This window comes from Lonchura striata, chromosome 3 (genome assembly GCF_050655825.1).
Source record: "Lonchura striata isolate lonStrDom1 chromosome 3, ASM5065582v1, whole genome shotgun sequence".
Classification (NCBI taxonomy): domain Eukaryota; kingdom Metazoa; phylum Chordata; class Aves; order Passeriformes; family Estrildidae; genus Lonchura; species Lonchura striata.
Genome location: NC_140705.1, coordinates 50,612,269 through 50,639,196, shown reverse-complemented (window position 1 = coordinate 50,639,196; position 26,928 = coordinate 50,612,269). Strand labels below are relative to the sequence as shown.

General features: G+C 38.3%; 1 protein-coding gene across 5 annotated transcripts in view; it reads right to left on the bottom strand.

Moving 5' to 3' along the window:
• Positions 1-763: 763 nt before the first annotated feature.
• PKIB (cAMP-dependent protein kinase inhibitor beta) overlaps positions 764-26,928 on the bottom strand; it is a 53,327-nt gene continuing 27,162 nt past the window's right edge. For 3 of the 5 annotated variants that reach the window (XM_021547107.2, XM_021547106.3, XM_021547108.3), the window contains 2 exons: positions 5,259-5,433; positions 764-1,599 (listed from right to left, as the gene is read on the bottom strand). In XM_021547107.2, coding sequence (XP_021402782.1) covers positions 1,514-1,599; positions 5,259-5,406 — 234 coding nt within the window. In that variant the 5' untranslated portion in view covers positions 5,407-5,433 and the 3' untranslated portion in view covers positions 764-1,513. Of the gene's footprint in view, positions 1,600-5,258; positions 5,434-20,879; positions 21,037-21,059 lie in introns of those variants that run through there. The other 2 variants (XM_085575105.1, XM_021547109.3) reach the window with 2 other exon arrangements.

The following is a 26,928-nucleotide window of genomic DNA, read 5'->3' as shown; positions in this document are numbered from 1 at the left end:
CTATAAAGGAGGCCAGTATAGGAGAATGGGACTACAACCCAGAACAAGAGTGTGTACCACAAATACAGTTACCTCCTAGTCCCTCTCTACTGTGGTTTTCAGCTCTTGTCCTCTAGTGTCAGCTAGTTCACTCTCTCAGAATTTCTTAAGCCACCTGTTTTGATTCAGTGGAGTAAGTTATTTCCAAATCTGAAAAAAAATTTAGATGTTGCACTTGTTAAATTAAAACAGATTTAAGAGGTGGGAACTAATTGTCAGTTCAGTTGAATTAAACTGAATCCTTTATTGAATGGTCCCCAAAAGCCAGGGTATGAGTAAATGCATAGTAGGAATGAAAGTTGTGCCTTGCAAGCTCTCTTGTGCTCTTACAAGCTCTCTGCCAGGTTTAGATTACACTAATATTTCATAGATGGAATGATGTCAAGACACATGTGGGATGTACCCATCAGAGATGCTTCTGCTATATACATAAGTGGCTGCTGCCCAAGAAATCATGAAGGTTCATGTCTGTACCTGAATCTTAAGTCTCCTACAACAATGGAGTGAATACCAAGTATTTTCAGGAGCATGATCTCCAAAACAAAACAAGCCCTTTCAGTAGAGAAACAACTTTGTCTAAAATCTTTGCAAAAATCACAATTATTGAAACATCTTCACTGTCAGCAAACAACAAAGCAAAACCCAGATGAAATAAAAGAAATATGTATTACTGGGCTTTAAATTTTGTCCTACAGGAGAAACAATAAGAAATCAACCAAAGACAGAAAAGATTATAGACATTTAATTTCCACAGTGAGATTAAACAATTTTCATCATATACAAACATACCTACTTTACTTTAGATACACATGAACAGCTACAATATTCAGCATGAAAAAGAATGGCTGAAGTGGCGAGACTGCTAAGAGTGGGATAATCAAATAGAGGTAAGGAGAGTCTGAAAATAAACACTGATGTTTAAGTAGTTTATAAAATCTTCTGGCGACAGGAGCAGGAGAAAATTTTATTTTATGTATTTTTTTTTTCTCACACTCATCTACATATGTCTAATGAGAACAAAAATCTCAGGAGATAAATTACAGATAATGTCTGTAATCTAATATATATCATGTTGTGGGGAGTGAACGCACCTCTGTGTCAGAGAGAAAAAAGCTGGTTTGGGAAATCAAGAAACAGGATTTTTATTTTGAAACAATGTTTAGTTCCTGGTAGACATATTAATTGGAACTGTCAAAGAAGATTAGTTAGGATGAATACTATAACCAAAACAAGAGAGAAAACTGAAAACAAAGAGATGCATTCTTTAGTTCTCTTCCTGTTTGGATATGTAGAACATTGCTTTTGAAGGATGACAGTGGAAAGAACTGTATGCCATCCACATAATCATCTAGGTACAACAGTGTTGCAAAGTCATGTCTGTGATGCTAAAGTTGCTACCACACTTCAGAAGGGGTGACACAGGGAAACTGGGAAGTCTGTTGATGCAATTCATTAACCCAGAAGTCCTTAGGTGTTAGGAATCATTGCGTTTTCCTTCTGCCTCTTGACTTTCCAGCAAGGCTTTGGATGATGACACTTCTCCACCCTCTGCTCCTGCATCTAAACAGAGACAGAATTAAACATTTACACCACACACATTCTTGCAGCTTTTTTTAATGCAACCAAGTATTTGGGTTCACTGATCATCTCTGTTTTGCCTAGTTCTTTACTACACAGTCATCGGTGCTTTAGAAAGAGAGATTAACTCAAGAGATAAAGAATTTTGAGAAGCATATTCTAAAAGCTGCTGCCTGTTGGTGTTGATTTGCCTACTTCTTGCACAGGCTGATCAATGTGAATTTGGCTGTAAAAATAGATTGGAAATAACTTTGTATTACTGTTAGTATTTTTTTTCAAGTAAAAATGTTGCATTCCTTTGTGCATGGTTTATGGACATGCCAGTGTTCTGTGTGACCTTCTTTGACTAGAAATACCTACATGAATTTACCCTGTCTTCACAAGATGGGGGATTTTTTATTGCTCTGAGTTGGAAGTTCACTTTTCTACAGATTAGAGTAGAATGCTTACATGACTGGTGTAAATAAAAACTTCCCAGTATCTCTGGTCATTATATGTACTGTTCCATGTTGTTTCTTTTGATCAAGTTTACTCACTGAGAAGCAGAAACTCCTCTTTCCTTGATTTCCTTTTGAACCATAATAATAATTTTCATATTACCTTCAAGCCCAACATGGTAACACCAGCGGTAATAGAAAACTCAAACCTATGGCAGTCCATAGCTTTTGGGTACAAGGAGAGGCCTGCTCAGCACATCTGGCTGTACAGTCCTTCATTTCATACTCCATCTCCTCCACAGTCATAATCTAAGGGGTATATTTTCTGACTTCCTATAAAATATCAAAAATACCCAAAAGAGTTATATATCTTGGTCACTACATATCACAGCAAATATATAATGCTGTACACAATTCATCAGCTAAAGCACTTGGCAGAAACTGCTTGATGTTTTAAGTCTGCTCAGAGATTCAAAGGCCTTGGACTTCTACAGCAATAAAGAACCGAGTTACTTGACACCCTCCATCCTTATGTAACACACCACTATTGTGGAAAGGGTGACAGAGCAATCTCCTCTATTGGCTGTTTCTTTGCAGGTTGGACATCTAATATCAGTGGAGCCTTTCAGACAGGATAGAGGAAAACATTTTGTTAGAGGAAGTCTAATTTCATACTGGGGGACACTTAGGTGTGCAATAGGTGATAGTTAAGCTGCTGAATGTTATCAGCAGAATGATGCCCTAGCACAGGTTACCAAATGTGGAAGACCAATATAGCTTCTTGCTTTCAAACTTCTTGCAGTCTCCTCTTCAACCTTTGGATCATCAGTGACACCAATCAACTATTCAGTGTGGTTCCAGACCACCTGTGGAAAGTCTCAGCACTCCAAAACTTGCACACCACCAGAGGAGGATCAGATATAACACAGAGAGTCTGCATTTCAGAGTTAGGCTCCAAGATAAATAGCTGGTGTCAGAATATCTCCTGTTCATATCACATGAACATCAACTTCATGTGGCTTGCAGAGTACATGGACATTTTTATCATATAGGTACAGTCCTTGTGTATTCATTAAAAAAATAGAGCAGTCTTTTTTCTCTTCTAAACCAGCAAGTATTAGCACATCCTGTTCCTGACTTCTCACTATGACGGTAGCTGACAGCATTTTAGAAAGAGGAAATGTATGATCCAATGAGCATTAGCTAAATTTGAAACAAGATGGAAAGAGCCCTCACCATTTCCCATAATCTTCACTGAACCTGAATTTGAGAGTAGCAACAAAATAGGGCATACTTTATATAGCCACATGTCCAATCTTCTCCACTTCTCTCATTTATCTAATTTCTTCGTTCTGAGCTGCAAATTACTTTCCTTTTTTAACAACTTATTGTTAAAGTCAGAAATAGGCAAAAGAGATGTTTGTTAGAGCCCCTAATGTTTCACAAACAGGTTCCCTGCCACAGCATTTGAACTTCAAAACTGTCTCTCCGTTTTGATGAATCCTCCTTTGTTTGCTTGCTGTTTCATGAAAACTTTAACTTACCACACACTGAAGCTGAAATTCCCATCTGATACTTGTGGAATTCCCATCCCCAGAAAGCACCCAAGCTGTCAGAGTGGACCTAACTGCATCCTGTTTATCCTTATTATCACCACTGTAAACCGATAACAGAATGTGCTGCCTTCCAACATGTTCTGGCACAGCTATATGTAAATTAAAAAAGCCAAGGACAATTCCATGTTCTTAATTGTTCTAGAAATCCTGGCAATGCTGGTCCTGTATATCTAAGAAAGCATCAGAACATTTTGCTAAAACTAACACAGCATAGTGTTTAATTTCTTCTTAATGAATTGGATGGAGACCAGGAGAGGAGGACTATTGTGTCATCTGGAGGGGCTAGATATTTACCTTATGCCATGCTATAAGTTTTCTTATAAAAATATTTACACTCTTTTCTGTTTGTTTTGTAGGGACATAATTTTCACAGTCATAGGGAAAAATGTCCATTCTGGATTCTTAGTCTTATTTTATTTTCTTATTTTCCTTGCTTCTCCAGGTTCAGGTCAGGATATGGTCATTCCACCCTTCTCACTCCTCCAGGAAATGCTCTTTCTACATGCTCATCTGTCCTTTGATAGGCCTATGTGGGGTTTAGATTACAGAACCCCAAACACATGACTATAAATTAAAGCACCAAAATAGTAACAATTTGAGAGCAAATAAATCCTTCCCCCTGGCCTTCATGGTGCTTTAGGAGGCTGTACACCTAGCATCCTGTAATTTCTCTGGGCAATGTAAAAGAAGACTATGCATCACTGGAAACTAGGAATCCCTTTAATGATCTACTTCAGTTCAGATTCATGGACTGTTCACACCTCAGCACAGGCTTGCCTTCCCCTTTGCTGCACTCACACCATCACTGCTCCAGGATGTGGGACCATCTGTTGTGGTGGCACCACAAAAACAGTGATGGGCATGAGAAAAAAAAGCTTTCTGAAAAGCATTCTGATTCAGATTAAAAAAAAGTAGGGACAGACCATGCTCAGGGCCAGTCTATATTTTTTGTTTCTTAAGCATTAGAAATCAGATTTTTATGAATCTGAAAATTCCCTGGAAGTCACTCCGAAAGTAAAAAAAACTCATAAAGCTGGTGTTGATTAAAGCTGTGCTAGATCAACAGAGCACCTTATCAAATTAAAGGACATGGCAAAATAGGCCACTGATCTCAGACAGCAAAGTTGAAAGCCTACTAAGCAGGAGTAAAATACTATGAACTCTACTCTTAAGGTATATGCCTGTATATTCTGAGAGCTGTCATTGTACTAAGAGCACAGCTTTGCTGTCTTATGCAAAGTTATCTCAGTGCAGTACTACAGGAATTTATAGCTGGAATGATGTGTTTTCCAAGTTGCCCGGACATACATATGTGTTTTCTCGCCCTTAAGGGAACTGGAATTCAGTTCCCAGCACTGAGCTGTTTCCCTAAGCTGCTAACACTGGATCTGTGGATGGATATGGGTTAATATTAACTTGTCAAATCAGGAGGCACAAGTGATAACTGCTTTGGAAGGTTGAATTTAATTCTAAATGATAAAAGAAATATTAGTATTCATATCAAAACTACATGGTGGTGGAAGTCTTAAAAAAAAAAAGCAAATGACTACTGCATATAAATGTCCTCTTCTGAATGCCCAGCCATTACCTTCTGAAACAGAGAGCTCAGCCAGTTTGTGTGGCAGGTCTGAAGTCCCAGCACCAGCAGGAGAGCCCAGGATATCTGGTAAGGCGTTTCGGCGGCCTGACCGTCCTGATGAGGCAAAATCTGTGACCACAGGCTCCACATCAGTCATTGCTGACTCTTTTCCTCATAGCAACATCTGTGTACAGAACAAACAGAAGAAGAAAACAACTGTAGCCTGATGGATGCTAGTCACCTGCTCAATGGTACAACAGCCAGAGGCTTTGCCCAATGGTTCTTTTATTATTAAAAAACATACATTTCAATATTTTGTGTTTAAGCTTTATTTCTGCCCCTGAAGAAAACAGAAGACTGTCTGTGCATGTCCTTACCGTGCCATTTGCACATCAACTTTGCACCAACAAGAAACCTGTGAATAAGGTCAGCAATAGGCCTCTCTGTCAGCTATCTGTATGTCCTTTTTTGACCTATTCCTTCTTTTTAAGCGGTTTTGCCATACAATCATTTGGAAGAGAACTTAAGCTCTGTTGTCATACAGTCTATGTGAAATGAAACATTGTTTTCCTTATTATGAATCTTGTTCAGATCCTTATTTAGAATCTTGTTAGAACAAACTCAGGAGCAAACTATATAAAATGACCTCTCAAAATACAAACTGAAACCCTTTGTAGAATTTCTTTATCCTTCACATATCAAATCACTTTGTTTTCCTCTGCTAGTGGTTAGCCTGGTTTAACCTTCACGTGAGCATGTGCCTTTTATCTAATAAATAACTGAATCCTGAAAATATTGGAATGAACCATATTCTGCTCCTGTGATCCCTGCCTCAAAGCCCATTGAACTGAATGGGAAAACTTCGGACTACAATGGGCTTTTGATCAGGCTTAGAGATGCTTGCATGATCACAATCAACAGATGAAGTGTAAACACCTAGAGCAGAAGGATACTTGGCTGCAAGTGGCACACAGAGACAGTGTGAAAACTGCCCTTAGCAGTCACAAAAGGCTATAATACAATAATTTACACAATAATGTGATAATTATCAGAGCAATTTATAATAATTAGGCATCCATTACTCAATTAAAAACAATAGTTACTTGCTCTATATGAATGAAGTTCTGTTTGCAATGTGGGAGCAGGAATGTTGTCTCTATGTAAATCTGGTCAGTGCTTTGTGTGGGAAGGGATACAGATGGTACTGGAGACCAATCTGACTGAAGGCTGTCAGCTTTTGGTTGACAACTGGCTGTATTTAGACTAAGAACTAGATATGGAAAGTGTAAATCATGTTAGTGTTGTTCATATAAGAAGCAGATCATCACAGTCCCCCTTTAAAAATTCTGCTAAGCTTGGAAAATATTACTACTTTCATTTCATGGGTAGAAAAAATTATAGAAATAGATACCAAACCTGACTTGCTCTGATGTGCAGGAAGGAAGAGGCAGAACTTTGATTACTGATGCTGACCTGCCATTCTACCACAAACATTTTCTTTTCTCCATCAAAGTGCCTTTCAGCTGTGTCAATCCAAAACCAAGAAGAACTATTCTTAATCTTCTTTGTATCTCTAAGTACCTTGTAATAGAAGAAATTAATCCTTCTTGGCAAGAAAGAAAGGCACAAGTAGGACCACTAAGTCTGAAAGGTGACATAAACATGCAAATAAACTGCTTGCTTTAACCAAGGGCAGTAGGTAAATGGTCTCACCCGGAAATTCAGCAGAAGGTTTCTGTTCTGCAGGAAAACAGGTTGAATACAAATGAAATTATTCCATCAGTAGCAAAAAGTTGAAACTATACATGGACATTTGAGAGTGACATTTTTCAGAAAACACATACAAATCATGGAGTCATCAAGGTTGGAAGAGACCTTTAAGATGATCCAGTTCAGTGGTCAAACATGCCTTGGCATTCTCAGTTAGATTTAGAATTGTACTATCAGAGGGTGAGATCAGCACTTGGAATGAAATATGAAAAGAAGGAGAATGAATCCATGTTTATATACACAGTCTCATGGCTTTTTGAGGGTGTTCATATTTATTAAACTCTAGATGTCCTAATTGCTTTTCCTCATATGTTCACCACAGTGAGTAAGGAGACTGTAAATTACACTTCAGAACAGAAAACGTTTGGGGTCTTCTTTTGTTTAGTAACATTGTTAAAATTAATCTCAATGCCAAAATACCAGCATGCTTGCATTTCTGCCCATTTCATTTCAGCCATTAATATGGTGGAGCCAGAAGTACTGTTGTGAGTAAACTGCTGTTCATGTAAGATCTACAGAATCTCAAGCTTGTCTTGGGACTTTTCCCCTCCCTCCTTTTCTCTCTTGCATGGATGTTTTGGCCCCTAAATGGTTACTTTTTAAATGGAGAAAATCTGGTCTACAACTCATGCCATATGAAGCTACTCTCTTCTGTAGTACAGTTTTCACTTTTGCACTTGTTTTAAAGCCTTCCCTTTCCTCTCTAGCACACCTCTTTCTCCTCTGATGTAATCTCCCTTCACTGCATAATACTAGACAACCCAGGAAGATGATGAAGGACACAGTCTGATGTGCCTCTATGTAAGTGAATTTTGATTTATGCACTTGATTTAAAAAGTATGCAAATCTAGACAAATCTAGAACATCTCTGTCAGACAGCAAATCAGCTGATCATTATCCATCTGTCTGGTGGCCATAATTCAAATTTGGCTATCTAAAAATAGATCCTTTATATGCATAACATTTACCATTAAGAGTTTTACCTTTGTTTTTTTCTATCTACACTGCACTAGCACAGCATGTTCTCTAAGTACATTTGAAAGATGAGGAACTACCCCAAAAGGCTTAGAATTAACACTACAAAATGTAAGTCCATTTATAGGTACATATAACCCAAAACTTAAGCTCAACTCCCAATATATGACAGACATTATTCAAAATAGCTTGCAGCTGTACTTGAGATAAATGCCATTTTGTTTGTTAATGTTCTAAGGGATTTCTTCCATTTCATTCTGAGGCTCTCTTTTATCAGTATTTTCTAAGGCCTGTCACCGCAGGCCCCCAGCCAGGTAATAATTAGTATTGACTCCATGATTGCAGAAGGATGATCAATTGCTTTATTATACTATTAACTACTTTATTATACTATCATACTCATCTTATTCTATATTACACTATACTTATTAAGAAACTCAGTAACCCTTACAGCCAGACCTAATTGGTCAATCCATCCAAACACCATCCAGTGACCAATTAAGAAATCACCCTTTGGTAAACAAATCTCCATGACACATTCCACATGTGCACAACAGCAGGTGCAAGTGGAAATAAGAATTGTTTCTCATTCTTTTTTCTGATCTTTTCACAGCCTTCTCTGGGAAAGTCTGTGCCTGCTCTTTGTGGCCAGAGAGCTGCAGCCACAAAGGCCTACGTCCAAGTAAGGATACAGAGTTTCTCTGCTCTTCATCTGTTTCTACTTTTACATTTTTTAACACATTCATTGGAAAATATCTACCTTTCTGGAATCTCCTTCCATCTGTTAAGCTCAGTCTTATTCATGCCTCCTCACAGAGTAAACAGTAATTACAATGTGCACAGCATCTATTTTTCTCAAATCCACTCCTCCTTCTGCTGCCAACATCTTCTTCCACTTCACTGAACTCATTTTGCTCTAGCCTGATTCAAGATAAAGATACTCACGTGTTGCAAACACCTGTGTGCAGTTGCTTCTGAGTTTCCAAATTACTGTTGTCATTTCTCTCCTGTGTGACTCCTCAGCAGACTAATGGAGCACAGTTCCAAAAGAACAGTGCCAGATTTCCAAATCACAAAGTTCTGTACTACCCCAGTTCTCTTTTTGCCACAGCAAAAGCCCAGTCCACCCAAAAGTATAAGGTGATTGGGTAGAAGAGTTGGGCAGGGATGGAGGCTGTCTGCAAAGGATCAGTAGTAGGAAGGCAGTGTATGTCCCAGGAGGCCTCACCTACCAGTTAAGAGACTGAAGGCTATGGTTAGCAGCCCAGCTAGCACTTCATCACCAGGACTAACTTTGCAGCTCACTACTGGGCCAAGACAGTGTTAAGTAGGCTTTGGGAGTATTAGATGAATCCTCTCATATATGCCTCTGACATGCCTGCAGGATCGCCCAGAGTGCACAACAGACAACTCAGGTGTGCATGGGGGAAGGAAACGTTCTGCTTGTGAAAACTGACTACAGTCAAAAGCAAAACTCAATTAATGATCTATCAGATATTCAGGTAAGTGTCCCAAGACAAAACAATGGCAAGTAAACTACCAATGGCATTTTCTCTAAAAGACAACTAGTTTGTTAATCTTTGAGTCTTCTTTTGCTGACAGCATAACCATTCCTTTGGGGGAAAATGAGTCACAGAATCTGGTGAGAATTTCTTTAAGTAAATGACAGGAAAATAACAAATAATTCTTCTGAAACAATTTGTGTTGAGAATCAAGGGAAATAATCCTTCAAGGTGCTCAGTTGTAGCAGGTGCCACAGTCCACATTTAATGTCAGTGTTGTCACTTCTTCACTCTTATCTGTTAGAAAATAGATAAATCACCACCTTAAGTATGTGTGAAACCTAATTTTGCTTCTGATCTTTCTACTGTCTAACACAGACAAAACACCAGATTTGTTCTGCTTGGAAGGACAAACTATTCCTCAATAAATATCAAAAGGTTCCCAACATTGGCACTGTGGCAACTCCACTCCATGCAGGAGCCTGAAAGACCAAACACACAGACCCTGCTATTCAGGCACTTTTGTCAAAAACATATGAATAGTGTCTGCTTGTGCTGTCAGAGAAAGCTACATTTCCCAAACACTGTTTGTTCTGAATGCCCTTTAGCAGAAACAAACTGGAAAGCATGAAATCCTCTCACAAAACAGATGAAAAATTCAATACCCAAGTAGCACTTTCAGAACCAGACTGACGGATTCTTTGTCTTGCAGGTCTATTATTGTAAGATGCATTTCAGCATCTTAATATATTCAGAAAAAACTTTAGTCCTTCGAGTGGTGTTTAGTTTGTCTTTATTTACTTGTAATGAGTTTTCTCCATCTACCTCTACCCCAGAATCCTGTAGGTTCAAAACTTTCTAAGTAAGAACAGAACATATTGAAGGATGTGCTTCCTACTGTGCAACTGAGATGAAAACCACGTCTTCTTGCTGTGCAGTGGTCATGCTTTCATATCCACTTCTGCTGCAGCTGCATCCTCATGTCTTTGTCTCCTCTTACCAAAGGTCTCAAAATAGGAACATTCTCATTATACATGCTTACATAATCATTATGCTTTATCCTGAGTCATTTCTGGACCACAGAAAAGAAAGACCTAGGAACATCCATGCTTTTAAGGAAGACAGCCTAGAGATTATGATGATGACTAACAGTAACCTGGGCACTCACATAAATTTTATGAGAAAAATTTATCTTATGCAGTTTTTTTACATCAGGAGCATTTGTTACACACTGGCAATCCTACTGCTGAGAAGCATACAGAAAGATAAGCAATTGTTCTTCACTAATATACCTTTGCCATATGTATATCCAAACACAGGGGTCTTGATTCTGTTTAAGGCTTAGGACAAGAAATCACACATTTCTGAGTACACAGAAACACTATAATAACTATATGAAAGTTAGAAGTGATCCACTAATGAAAAAAAGTAAATTTGTTATTTTCCAGGTTTTTTAATGTATCAATAAACTAGAAACAAGAGTACTTTTTGTTATATCATGTTAGAAAGATGATTTGGGTTTCCTGTACCAACAGTGTTGACTTTTCTAAAAAAAAGTTCTCAGAAAATTTTTTTGTTTTTCTATGCAGGGAAAATACTTATATCCCATTTCAGTAAATCTCCAGTGAAGAAGCATGTTCTTCTACATCTGTTTCAGTCTGTTGCAGCCCATATAACACATGATATTTTTGGGATGATATTTGAAAGTTCGGTATATTGTATAACAGGTTTTCCCTTTTGCTTCTTTGCAGTGTACACAGCTGTACAGACATTTTACACAAAGGTCTTGTGTATTACTTTTGCTCTGGGTACATGATATCCTCTACACTCTTGCACCAGAATCAACATCCTTATCAATAGTAAAACCAGCTTCCATATATGGTCAGACTGGGACCATTCCTCCAATTCCTGCTCTCAGAAGCACTGAATGAATACCCAAGATCTTGATCTTTTTTTTCAGAAGTCCCATCATTTTAGCACACAGAATCTGAAAAACTTAGCCAAAGCTGTAGGACTGTTTCTTCCTCAGAATTGAACTTTGAAACTTTCAGTTAAATTTTCTGATAATTTCCATGAAGAAAACATTATCCTCATGGGAAAGACAAGTGGGGGAAAAAAGGAACATAAGATTGATCCTGCTGCCTTTAAGCTTCTGGAGAATGTGCATATACCAATGGTGCAGTTCAACCAACAACACATACAGAGGAGAAAGCTTGACTGTGAGCTGTGTCTGACCCTGGGGTATGCAGTGCTCTCATGCACAGGAGAACACATTACAGAACTAATAGCAGCTCTAAATAATGGCACAAGTTTCTCTTTGTGAAAGAAAATAAGGGAGAGAGGAGAAGGGGTCATGATACTGACAACTGAATCAGAAGTTATCTGCAGTGAATAATAAATGAAGTGACATTAGCTGAAGGCAGTCAATACCAGACAACCAAGCATGTCACTTTCCAAATGCCTGTGAGTGACCAAGAGCAATGAAAAATAAATGTTAGTCAACTTAATGGGAAACACAGTTCAATTCTAACTCATCAGCCATGCTGGGAAGAAATCAAACACATTCCCTACTATGGAATGAGAAATTAAGCTCAGTGGTAACAAAACAATTGACCAACCTAATTCTTCCTCTTATATTTTGTCCATCCATCCCCACTGAGTTTCCATTTCCTGTTGCAAATGCACATATCACTTTCTGAGTTCAGCCACACAGTTCCAACCTGCTAAATCCTCTCTTAGAATCTGCATCTGGCCTGAAATTCAAGAGAATTTTTCCCCCTTTCAGGAATATGTATGAAAAGTAATTTCAGAATTAGAAATAATTTTTACAGTTAGTCTTGCCTTGCTGAGTCCCTGAAACTACAACATTGCAGCTCAATTTTATTTATGACCTTTTCCACTGCCAAGGTCACACAAGGAAATGAGTATCCCCAAACCTCTTCAATCTCCTTTCTCCTCAGCCATTCAACTGGGAATTCCTCAAGGAAGCATCAAGCAAGATTTCCCCTCTGCTTTGGTATCTGCTGCCCCGACATCCCACAAACACTTCTGTATCACAACTCTTCTACATAAACCAGCATATGTACATCAATCTGTATTCTTTGTTAGAAGAAGCAAGGGATTTGGCTCTTTACTTGCCAGCTCTGTGGAAGAAAACTATTCTGACAAAACCATAGGAAAACTGAGGCAAACAAAGAACTTGAGGCATACTGAAGTCCACTTACACAGTGCACTCCAGTAAAGGAATCAGCCCAGTGAAATGTAAAATGCTTTTGTGAGAAGAGGAATTTATAATTTAGCAAATATATGAGAATGGAACAATCCCATGCACATAACCAACGTGACCATGTGCCTAAAGTCTCTCACTGGAGGGGGGAAGGCCCAAATCTCCTTGAGATACTACTGACATGAATGAGGGATATTTCCATCTCACTCAGTGAATCCAAGTGTACCTGTACATACAGTATGTTCCCAGGAAGGGAAGTCCTTGTGGAAGGGCTTACAGAAGAGGAGTTGTGAAGCAAGAGGAATTTCCTGGTAGCAACACGTGGGCACAAAGGGTTGAAAGCTGGGAGCACAAGGCTGACAGAGAAGTAAAAACCACAGGGAACTGTAACTGTGCTTCTACATAGAGAAGAGAGATTGCCTGAGGGTTTGTGTGACACAAAGAAATTGCACGTGAAGCTAAAGGGACACAGGAAGAAAGGAGAACTCTGGAACCTTACTGAGGAAGAGGAATGAAATCAGTAGTGAGGAGTTTCTTTGGAAGGCAAGCAAGATTGGAATAAGAAGCTTGTTCAGTTCTGGGGAACACTGCAGGAGACCAGCTCTGGTGCAGGATGAGCAGAGAGATGGGCACAATGGAGACCCTACACTTAGCAGCAGATGAGCTAGATAACAGTATAACAAGTTTGTTTAATTTTTTAACTTAAAAAATGTTTACAACACCAAGGATCTTTCTTTTCAGGTTTTTTTTTTTTTTTAAAGGGGGATAAATTATTGCATTAATATGACATGTGCTACAACACCTTGGCCACCACATATGTAGTATTTGTGACAACCTTTACAGACTGATATTGTTTGGAGCCCTCAAAAGAACAAGCAGCTCAGAGAAGTGCATTTTCTTTGCCCTGCAGGCAGCACCCCTCCTAGGAGAAAAGTCCCTGTTTATTTCATATTGAGACCTCCAGAGTGTCCCTTGGAGGTAGAAGTGGGTTTGATGAAAGGGTTACCTTTCCATTATGAAATTGGTGAGGCACAGAATCTTGTGCTTCTTTCCATTCAGCAGCTGGGTGATGATAACAGGCTGGCAGCAAGCAGGAATTGCAGTGTGAATAGCTGCAGGCACCTTGCTAAGCTCATAAGCCTTCAAAGCATGGGACTGAGACCATCTCCATTAAAAAGCAAAGACAAGCTCTTAGAAGTACTTTATTGATTTAGCTATGCAAATAAGCTAGGTAACATTCTATAATTATATATAAAGCCAGTTTAATTTTATTTTATTTTATGATTATTCCTTCTTCACACCTACAAGCTGTATTTTTTTAGCCTGGATCAGACCAGGAGACCATCCCATCCTCTTCATGGACTACTTCCCTGCTCATCTCAGTTTCACCTGACTGATGTGGAAATGTTTGGGTTTAGCCAGTTTTGCAGCCACATCCCCCATCATTTCTTCACCTGAGCATAGAAGAGGATACTCTCTATCTTATAATGATATAGTTTCTGTCTGATGAAAACTTCAGAAAAGCTAAAGCCCAACCAAATCCATGCACCATTCTTTTCCTTGAGTAAAACCTTCCTATATAAGTTTTTAATTTCTGCCTTCTGGTTTCATAGTGCAAGCACACACATGGTGGAGTAATGATTTCCAGAACAAGAATTACTCATAGCAGTATGTTCTAATAAACAAACAAACAAACAAACAAACAAACAAATGTCAACCCAAAACAAACAAACAAACAAACAAAAAAACCCAAAAAACCCAAAAACAAACCACAGCAAAAATCCCAACACAAACCAAACCAAAATAAATTAAGTGAAACTTAGTATTAAATTTCTACTTAATCATAGAGGACTGGAAACAGCATTTAAAACAAAGTAAGCTTAAATCTATTCTTTATGGAGTACTAAAAGCACTAACATACTAATAAAGGCTAATTTCATTTTCTTTACCATGGAAAGCTGCAATAAACCTGCTTATCTTTGTCATAAGCAAGTCTGTAAATCTAACACTCCAAGTTTTTTATTATTCTGTTTGCTTCTTTAAGCACCAGCCTGACAGATAAAGCAGTTGACAACTTCAGCTGTTTCAGTAGTGCTTATTGCTGATGGGAACACCTCTATCACTCTTCAGCAAATATCAGTCAGAGCCACTCAGATGTCTTGCAGACATTACCCCAACACTTCTCTCAAACACTGTTCTTGGGGTCTCAGTGCTCTTTGCTTTTGCCATGAAACTGCATAACTATTTCCCCCATAATTATTCATCTATTTCTCACTTCAGTTGTGTCTCATACTCCTCAAATGATCTGGGCTTCCTGATCTATTCTTCTGGTTCATCTAAGAATACTCCTGGAAATCCATTCCAAAATACCTAATTTGCCATTCTTCACTGAACAGGATAGTGGAAAGAAAATAATATTTGCTCAATTCAATAAATACTTAAATAGTTAATAAATTATTATTTTATTAACTCAGTTCAAGGGCAGTAAAAAGTCTTTGATTTTGCTTCTATAAGTGAACTATTGCAAGATAATTCTATAAAGGTCTCTCTGCTGATCTACTCAAAGCTTTTTCCAATTACATTTTTGTAACTAATAAAAGATAATTTTTTTCTCTAAAAATTTTGTCTTGACCATATTCCTTAGACCACCACATGTGCTTGAAAATTCTCCAAAATCATTCTGGTTCATTTTGCCCTCAGGGGAAGATGAACCAACAGAGAAGAGAACACTGTGCAGTGCAGACTTAATCTGGTGACTGTTAAAGTAAGTGATCCCAGGCAGGAAACAGCCATTTGGCAAGTGAAGTCTAATACAAGGAAAATGGAGCTAACCTCCAACTGCAAGTCAACTGGTGCCCTGAAACAGCCTTTAATGAGTTACTTAAGTTTCCTACTGCTCTCCTTGACATGTCAATGACTTTAACATTCACAAAGATGAAAAATCAATAGGACATATGGATACATTTTGAGAAGTTATATGACTTTGCTGTACTGTCTTCAACAATTGCATTTTAAATGAGGACCCTTAGTTCCTTGCTTGGTATGTTCCATTTATACTATATTTATGCTTTAACATAATTTTTTTTTTGCCTCAGAAATAGTATTTATTCAATATTCAATGAATAATCCTTCATTTTAATTTCATTCTCCAGCATACATCATGCTTACTCTAACAGAATGTCACTGACATCACAGTTTACCTGTTCAATCTTCGCAGTGGCCCTATTTACTGATTTTAATTAAATTACAGCTAGGAAAATTTGCCTCCTCTCATGGTGACTCATCAATAAAATAGACTGAGATTTGAGAAATCCATTTTCTTTTAGGTGTATAATTTAAGTTAAATAATGACCTTGATTCACAAGACTTTCTCAAATATATTTACAACAGACTTTAAATTGCAAGAAAAAAAAATAAATTGAATCAATTACAATTCACTGAGACATATCCTGGTAGCACAGGTTTACAATTTGACTCTGCAGTTCCCCACATACTTCATCTAATTGCAAGGCTTGTGTTGCTTTCACTGAAATTTGATAATACAGCCAGGACACGGTACTAAGAATGAGTGCTTTGACATTCAAGAGCAGATCACTGAGTCAGATTTGGCCCACTCAGATTTGGTGATTGGAGTCATCTCCAGGGGACAGGACACCTGATGATACAAAGGATCAGAAGAACAAAACCCTTGGACTTAATCTCTGCCAGAATGCTCAGACTGGGGGAAAAGCTTTTTCCACAGAATAAGGAATATAAAGGCATAGGTATTTGAGAGCATCTTGTTCTTAAATTTTCTGGACATGAGCCAGCTATGCACTGCTCCAGATTATCACCAATGAAAGAAACTAAATAAATCAAAAATCCACAATCCCACAATCTCTTGAGGAGTAATGAAGGAAACAAATATGATTATCCAAAACATGCATTAGGAATGTTTTACTTAGAACTTATTTTGGATTAATTTTATACTTCAGGTGAAGGGTTTAGCTGCAGTACTATACTTGCTTCCCTCTTCCTACTTTTAGATTACTCTATTTGTTACCTCTGCATGTCTGCTGAAAGGATACCATAGATCACAGCAATTTATAAACCTCCCTGACTTTCATGCTGTTTCAGAGTGTCTCTTTTTCCTAGGAGAATAAGTCTAATAGGTAAAATTCATAGTAGTTACAAGCCTAAACAAGTCAGTAAAATACACATGGGATTAATTTGGTTTAATTTCTTTAGCCTTGCAATATACTTCTATTTTATGAAAGTATGAATCATCCCTATTACCCTCTAATGACCTTAGCCTGGGATACTAAACCAGCCTTCCTATCTTAGAGCTTCACAGTTATAGACTAGTTTCATAAATAAGAATATATATTTCTATCAAAATTCTACTAAAATATGCTAAGGAAATTATTTCATGGTCTCAGCAAACTTGGCAATTAAGAAGAATTATTGTTTCTCAAAAAATCTATGCCCTAAAAGCAAATCCCCACCTCCAATTATTATAGCCTACCATCTTTTGAATAACAAGAACCAAATAGACCTTTCCAAGGCATATATGAGGCTGGCAGACAGGTCATTTCCACACAGTTGAATTAATGTATTTTAAATTAATTCAATTAAAATTATCTCTAATTAAGGCAAATGGCTTTCAAAGAACCCTTTCCATTTGATAAATAATCCTTCAGTAAACATGCCCTGCTATTGAAACACCTGGATTAAGTGCTTTAAATAGGGACCAAAAAAAGATGTATTTATATCTCAATTGATAAGGAGACTGTGAAGATCACCATTACATACAGGATGATTTAAAAGATGACAGTAGAAGGTTTAAGTGTGCTTTTTATAAATTATTTGAATGAAATACTCAGACTTTCAGTACTGAAAGGGGGCCTAGAATAAAAACTTTTATCAGGGCCTGTTGTGACAGGACAAGAGATAATGGTTTTAAACAGAAGGAGGATCGATTTAGATTAGACATAAGGAAGAAGTTTTTTACAGGAGGTGGTTAAACACTGGCACAGGTTTCCCAGAGAGATGGTGGATGCCCCATCACTCAAAACATTCAAGGTCAGGTTGGATGGGGCTCTGAACAACTTGATCTTGTTGCTGGTGTCCCTGCCATTGGCAGGCGCATTGGACTAAATGACCCCTGAAGATCCCTCCCAACCCAAACCATTCTATGATTCTAAGTATGGCTGGACCCTTAAGCTATTTTAGCTGGGATACCATGATCCACTCTTAATCTGCATGGACCATTGACCCATGGGCTCTCATGGACTTAAGGAAAGTGAAGGAATGAAAACCAAAATATAAACAAGCAATCAAGTGTTGTTCCTATTCATTATACAAACAATATTAAGTGGAAGTTCCACATATTGAATCCTTTAGATTTAAAAGTTTAACAATCAGCTTGCTTTCTCCTCATCTTTTTTAGTTTTAATTTAACATTCAGTCTGCCATATTCTGAGTGAGAGGTGGGTTTAATTTTGACATGTTAGAGCAATGCCGTTCTTCCACAAGAGTAGCAGAAGCAACAAGCAAGAAGCTTGTCTAAGCAAACATTGCTTCCGTTTGGAGCAGATAGGATTTTCATCTTGAAAACTCACAGGAAAAGGTGAATCTGCACTTCCACTGTGCAGGGATGGTGCCATGTAATTCCTGAATCACATCATTTTAATGAAACTTTTTTACTGGGTCCAGACAAGAGAGAGAGCTCTGACTGCTCCTGAAGAGTTCTTGCCAGTATTCAGGGATTGGCACAGGGTGGGAGGACAGTCAGCTCTGTTGCTATGGATATGGCGACTACTTTAATCACCAGGTTCTTTGACCCCCCTGAAATTTTCACTTTGTGGTTTCACCCCTGGAGGCCCACAAACACAACTTCACTGAGTTTTGTTGCTCTGGAAAGAGGCCATACACAGCCCCAGTAATACAGCACATTTCCTTCTGCCCCACAGAAGGACCACAGCAAAAGGCTCCACCACGCCTGCAAAGGCTCTTACCCAGGCAGCACCACAGGTGAATCTCCCCACAGAAAGACACAAGAATGAGCAACACAACCTGCAGAGGGGGAGTCACACGTACCATTTGGAGTTACTCACACCTGCCATTTCAATCCCTTGCTGAAGGCACTCTGCTGCAGGGGAATGAAGAGCCCAAAAGGACTCATTTTCCTTTGTATAAAGATTACTACTCAGCACTGACATTCTGTAGCCTTCAGATTTTATGTTTAACTGGAAATAACAGCCCCCTGGCAAGCTCCTCTTTAGGTTTTGCAGCCTACACGGCATTTGGTCAGAGCATGTACCTGTGTAATGTGTGAATTCAGGGGCTGCAGAATGCTCAGAAACAAATTTTTCCCATCTACTAAGCTAATGACCTCTCCTTAAATGCCTATGAGCTCTGAACATTTCCTTTTTAGTTTTGTCATCATAATCATATTACAGCCTGACACCTGACAGTGTAAATTAATCAGTCTTCTTTTTTTTTTTTTTTTGTTTTCCATGCAGATTCTTCAGAAGTCTCTTTCCCCCTATTTTATCTTATTAAGCACAGAAAAAGAGAAAAGGCAAAAAATATATAGGCATTATAACTCAGTGACTCCTTTTGCAAGCCAAGACCACTTTAGAGGACATACTCTGCAAATATATGTCTTTCCCAGAAACACACAGACCTAAGTGCATTCCTTAATGGAAATTCCATAGGAGGCTTTATTGGGCTTTTTTGGTGGAAGTATGAGTTGAACAGTTCTAAAGAAAGCCTGGAAGTGATACTGACAAGTGTAGATCATTGATGTTGTAGTACTCAAAATACTTACTCCTTGGTTCACATACTGGGATTTAGTTCTACATTAAGACCTATATATTCAAAAGGTCAAAAATATGAAGCTGCTTGTCATGGTCTCCCAATGAGTGCATATCCTTAGAGATGATGGATTATCTTATTCTAAACTTCACTCAGGAGATGAAGAGAGCCTACATCTCCTCTCTAGAGCCTTGCATGAATTTGGGTGGAAAACTGCAGATGGGGAGATTTCAAGAGACCCTTTCTGCAGATGACCTCTTGTTCTTGAAGAGCTGCCACAGATTACAGGCATGATAACATTTTTCCCTGGTCTTCCCTGCTATATTTATGTCTCACTTCAAAATGAGCAGATGAAAGGTTTGTTGTATTTCTAACTTGTGTTTTTCTTTAAAAGAAGTGCGGAAATAGTTCTGCGTTTTGATTGCAGATGAACAGGCACAGCCTTTCACTGAACAGCACCTGTATGCTAGTCTCTTTTTAAAACCATGGGTCACATTCTGTTCCTTGCGACATCAACTAAACCACTACAGCTTTGTTCAGTGAAATGCAGGAACAGAAGAACACTGTCAGAAAATAAATTCCTGCAGATACCCTCCACAAATTGCTCATGTATGCTAATAGAGGGGAAAAACTAAGAGCAGCATTTGCTCCGCCTGAGAAGTTTCAGCACTTTTCCCTCAACTGCAGTCCCTCAGATGACTGTGTGAAGGCCAAGGACAAGCAAAAACAGCTATTCTTGCTCAGTTCAGAGCTGTTTGTGTCCAGCACTCCATCTCAGACTCTTCATGGTCACAAACAGCTCCAGAAACCTGGCTCTGATACAGATGTCTCTTCAGGGCTGACCTGACAGTCTGCATTTTAAGGGCCAAATAAATAGCTTCACTCAATGAATTCCTCTTCCCTTCTGAAGGAGGAAAAGATGCACCCACAGAAACTGAACTCATCTCTGTACTTCTAAACAGGGAACTCCCTAAAACACTGATAGTCACAGCCAAGAACATAATTTTAACTTATAATATGGAGGGTTTTTGGCTTTTAATCAAACCACATTTATTATACCAAACAACAAGCTAGCTCTAGCATTTCAAAGGAGAGCCTAGAAAGACAAAGATGACTCCCACAGCATGTAAAATCCAGCAGCAGAAAAACACTGGCAAGGCTATGAACATTTAAAAAAGGGGGAAGTTCTCTGTTTACTTAGTCTGTTCAAAGCAGTAAGGAAAAAAGCATAACTCATTAACTAAAGTTCTGCAGGAATGGCAGATGCTAATAAAACCCTGCCAAAATGTTTTAAAAACAGCTCAAAAGAGGCACAGAATATAATACAGCAAATGAGAACATGAGAGAAAAGCTACTTACAGGACAGCAAAAAGAGGCTGATGAATACCAGAAACACCCAGAAACAACTGGAAAGTGATCTCAATGTCTGTCTTCTCAGCTGACTACAGCAAAACACCAAGGGAAAGCTGAACTGTTGCCAAGAAGGAAGATAAACTTGCATACATTTAAAATAAATGAACAGATTACAAATTCACATACAGAGAGAATGCCATACAGGAGGACTTCAGGACTTCAGCCTTTTCATTCAGGGCACTTCTGGTACAAAAGTAAATCCTTAACAACAGTGCCATTAATAAAGGAATTCTCCATCCTCTCATAATGGAAGGCAAATCCCTCTGCACCAGCAGTGCTGTTACGTTCACCCCAAAGGTGGCAACTGCTGCCTGGACACCGTGTAAGCAACAAGCCGTGGCTGTTCTGTGGCATCCTGCTATCCAAACAGAGAACACATAACTGTGGCATAAAAACTGCTTTCACACTGCTCTAAGATAATATTTTGCCATCATATTTTCAGCAAATACCTAAACTTAAAAGAGTTCATATTTCAGCATCTAAACACGGAGAGTTTCACAGCAGACAAGGAAGCTATCTGGCAATAACCACATTGCCTAATGTTGTATTAGCTATCTGTTGATTTGGATGAAGAATCAAGAAGCCTGCAAGAGAGGAGTCATTAGCAAGGCTTCCTGGCAATCTGCACAATTCTGCCCCTCAGAATGCTAAATACCTTAAATGTTCATGGTTCAGGTATGCCTTCAGCCCTACAGCATGGCTTCAAGAGGGGCCGGCATGAGCTACAGAAGAGAGCCACTACTCAAGCTGTGCCAGCCCTCCAGATTCCACTGTCTCCACAAAAATAACCTGCCATCACATAAGTACAAGAGAAGCAAGTTGCCACTGGAAAAGCCTCTGTGCTTGTAAAAATCAGAAAGGCTGCATCAATTTGAAGACACAAACATCTTATGAGCCATGTACGTCAGCAGCAAAAAAAAAGGCAAAGAAACAATCAAGAAAAATTAACTTCTTGGTTGAGGAAATGATTCAATGTTCTGTACCAAGTCAAGATTGCTCCATCTACAAATGGGGGGGGGGTCTGAGATGGGGGAGCCTGAGGGGGAGGAGGGGGTTTATTTTCCACTGAATAGGTTTCTTCCAACAAAGAAGACCCAAGATGAATAAAATTCAGCTGCTGTAAATCTAAAGCAATCTCACAGGAGTTATGTTTCTCTAGATGTGAACTGGCACTACTGAGATAGGGGTCTTAACACAAATTGCTCACATCAGTTGATTACTTATCTACCAGAGTGAAAAAGGGATATTTCAATGGATGTCAGTGGACACATAGTTAGGTAGCAGAAAAGAAAATAATTTGCCTACATACATATTCCTTTTTTCGACAGCATCATGTCTATTTCTAATATTTAACCTAGACAGGAAAAAAAAGTTAAAAAAAATAAACTATTTGTTTAAATGGCAATTTATTTAGCCTTCAAACAACTTATGCTTTAATTTGGGTACAATATGAAACCACCCTAAAGTCTCTACCAATGTATTCAACAATGCAACTCTTGGCAAGTATAACCTTTTCTTCCCCAGATTCTGTCTTGGATGAACAACCTTTTCACTGCACTATGTTGAGAAATAATGAAATCACTTGATGAAACACAGTACAAACTTTGTGAAGGGCTAAGAGAACTCCTGCCTGTTTCACAGCTACTAGTTATAAAAATGCTGCTCCAGAAAGTTATTAGAATATTAACAAAGGTCAGCATTTTGAAGTAGAAATGGTTACATCACAGAGATTACTGGATTCCAGAATACTTCAAAATAAGTAGTGCTACTTTTCAGCTTCCACCTCAACATTTTTGCCACAGTTGCTAATACAATAAAGAGAGCATAAATTTACAGGAAAACCACAATCTTGCCTGAAGCTTTTAGCACTCTGTAAAATTAGTTTTCTTCTTGTGCATATCAGTTATGCCTATTTTATTGGTTTTGCTCAATTAACACCATTCAGAAGAAAATTCACTGATGTATCTTTCTTTGGCCACTAGTTACAAAATATGCTCCATTTATTTTATTATAGATGGCAAGGCAAAGCAAGAACGGGTTTTTAATTAAGAACCAGGATCTGGAGAGAGTAATGTGAATAGAGTGAGACATAAAATGTATCAGAGTCACACTACCTGTTCTACAGAGGCAGAAAGAAGGTATGTTGTTGATACCATGCTGATACTCACACAAAGCCTAGCTGGTGATAATGCAATGGTAACAGTACCATTAGCCCTTTTCCCAAGCTGTTGTCTTCCCTTCCATTCCCCCTCCCTTCAGAAATCATGCCTGGTTTTAGCAGGGAAGAATCAAATTGTGACTGTTATCTCAAGTTAAAATGCTGTCTTGTTCCAAGTCTGTTGCTCACCTGAAGACCAAACCCCATGCTTTTACTACATTACTGGGCAAATTGATAGTACAGTCAGTGTTTTGAACCACACACTCAGCCCAAAATGCTTTCTTTGCTCACATGCCCTTTCAAACCTGGCATTTTGTGTATTGATTTTGGCTGCTTTAGAGGTACCTAAGTGCTGAGGAGAGGAAGAAAACTCCATTCACATACAAAAGGTCTGTTGATGCGTTCTCTTTATTCTATTTTGAAGAACAAAAGCTTGTCTATTACACATCTTTGCAGCTCTTCAGGGATTCTACCAGCTAAAGGCTAGATTTTTCTGAACAGTTACTGCAGCTTCCAAAACTGTGACTTAGAAACAAAACTTTCACACTTGGAAGTTTACTAAGTGGCTTGGTGCCAGATAAAATAATGATCTAAGAGCTTCCTAATATGCAGCAGGATGCTTTAATGAAAGTTTGCCCATTACATATGCAAGGACAGGTTATTTACTGTAAACTCAGATAAACTTTGTTGGTCTTGCAGTAATGAGTGCATTCAGAGTCTCCCAAACAATATACTTGGGTTGTGTAAAGTCCAGCCTGGCACATCATCATTTATAAAACCACTTTTGCATTTCAATAAATTTATTTTTCAGATAACATGTCTGAGACTCTTACTTGTTGACTTTTTCTACAATAAGTTCTACTTATTAATTTGCTAACATATGGACAAAGTATTCTGAACTTGAACTTAATGCATTTGAGAAGCTCAGTTAAGTCTTTTTAAAGGCCAACCAAGTTATCTTGTATGAAATTTTTTAAGAAATCAAAATTAGACCATGAAACATATTAATGGATTGATGTCCATAATGTTCTTAGGTTTATAAAACACATATAAAGGCATTTCAGCTTATTTGTAACATGCATTTATTTTGTATTATTAGGTGTGGACATCCCTACACTGATGTCTGAGAAGATGTGTCATCCAAATTCTTTTATTTATGAATGCTCTTGCCATAGCCATTAAGGTGGGGTAACTAGGGATAAGAAGAACTTCTCTGAATTTCATTGGATATGAAACTGTTTGGGGTTATCCTAAAACTAATAAATCAACACCTTTGTCTAAAGTGAATAAAGGTGGGGCTAAGCTCAGTGCAAGTAGTCACTTGCAAAGTAAATAATTCTTGGACTGTTGTGATGAAGGCCCACTACTGTCCCTGGAACTGATCATGCCTTTTTTTTTCATTTCACACACCAAAATTCTTCACAGCATCTGGGTTTTATTCACAGCATCATGATTTTCTTCATTCTTCAGCCAAGAACATGTATATGTATGAGAGGTGCTGTGTCACCTTTGCTTGAGGTAGCAGATCTGCAAAGTACAGAGAAGCCAAACTGCGGAACTAGATGCCAACGCTTTTTCTCCCAAACTGGATGCTTCAGAAAATTACTTCAATCTACAAATTTCATATATGAAGGAAGAGCCACCTGGAAATAAGCAACAGGTAACACCTAGGAGAAGGGCCTGCCTAGGGATCCCACCCATCACAGACTTTACCCTGCTCTGGGTTGCCAGGCAGCACCTGCGTCTACTCACTGCTCCCTTCTGCCAATAAAGAAATCATCACCTCTGCAATGACTCCCTCAAACCACCAGCCATGGCTCATTCTTTCTTTTGAAAACATGCACAGAGGAATACCTTGGGATTTGAAGAAAAACTGCCTAGACCTGTTTTCTCCTAGGTGAGTGCTTTGATCCCCAGAGAAGAAATTAAGCTGAGCAATAGCACTTTCCACTGTGCAGAAGTATTGTAACTGAAATTCTGTTTTTTTGATGTCAACTCAAGGTTTGCGCTAGTCTTCACACTTTAAGGCAATGCTTTTATTGAGTGAAAAAACAAACAAACAAACAAACAAAAACAAAAACAAAAACAAAAACAAACTATGTCACAAAATGTGGGGGTCAGGACTGGCATTTGTCAGGCCACCACCTGAAATACAAAGGAAAAATATTATTCTTGTAACCTAAATAAACCTGCTTCTGTAATTTATGCAGATACTATTTCTTATACAATAAGAGTCCTTGGAACCAGACCAACATTCATAACTTTCACATTTCCAGCAGAGTACTGTAATAACTGTGCTTGTTTTCTCCTCACAAGCCATGAATTCTTACCTGTCCTTTTCTTCAATTAGCTCCTAGCTAAAAACTGGAAGCTAAAAATTGTCATAAGCATAGAGCTTTTAGAAAGAGCTACACCAAACATGAGCTAAACTAAAACAAAATCAAACCAAAGCACTGTATATTTATTTAAGTAAGATTTGACAGTAATAACATTTACTATACTGCAAGGAACTGCTGAATGTTTCTCTGAAGGAATATTTTCCTTGTATTGCCAATATTACATTACCAAAATACTGACAAAAAACTAAAAAAGACCTCAACAAGAGGTCTTGGGGACAAGAGTTGTAAAGCACCTTATGACATTTCTTAAAATGCTTTACCCCTCTTTACTTCTTGCAACTGGAAGTAAATTAGGTAAATCACAACACAGACCTACTGATCTGATGACAGGACAGTTGTAATTGCCTGTCTTTACATGCTATGTTGACTCGCCACACTTAATTGTTTTTCTGATCTCCCTGGGGGAATGGTTATTGGAATTCCTCCTTGCCAATGAGGAGTTACTATACCTATAAAGAAAGTAACAGCATTGAAAGAAAGTTGAAGAATCATCTGTCAATTGTTTATATTATTTGCATGTATCAAACTCAAACAGTGATTATTTACACTGGAGAGAGTTATTTGACAGTTTTAATATAACTATACTCAGGGGAAAAACCTTATGCCTCTTGCCAGCCTTTGGTAAAGTTTAAGTGCATGGCATACATTAGTTTGTGAGGAATACTGGAGTTAGAATCCTGAAAATAGTAAAGAAGATCAGTGTAGGCTGTTAGAGACACACAGTTCTAGAGATAGAGACCACAAACATGTCCAAAATAAGCAGAAGTTATTTATCCAATTATTTTGGATCCTCTGGGCATCAATTTTTGTGTTTGTTGCATGACTCCTACAGTCACCTCAATCCCAAAAAAAATGAACAGGCTGCACCCAGTTCAGGACCTGGATCATCACACAGTGAGGCCTGAACTGATGACAGCCCATTTTTCATCACACATCACAAAATGCCCCTTGTTTTGTTCCCCTCACCAAATAGAAAGCTGATTTGCCCAAGTTCTGAAAAGCCTTGCTCACATGGCTTTTTTGGAGAGAAATTTTCAGGCACATCCCAAGTTAATAACTGAGTTTGACGTCAGTGAATTCTGCAACTGCTAAGAAAAAAACAATAATCAATTCTCAAGGTGGCATAACTGGATGAAATGAAGTGACCTTTGATAAGCAAACTTTTCATTCCACCTCTCTGTCAACCCAAGATTCTGTATTTTCCAGGAGAGACTCTTTGTTCTTCTTATAAGCCAATCTAGCAAGTTTCCTCTTCAAAGTAACATTTTTAGGGAAAAAATGTAATACAAAGCATTCAATAGTGGCCAAAAAAAAAAAGTGTTCTTGTTATATTCTTCAACACAATTTTAGAAATTTTACACTCATTAGTCCACATGAGAAATTTGCAGTCCCTTCAATTTTAGGAAAGAAAATAAATTCGGGAATTTACTAACATTAT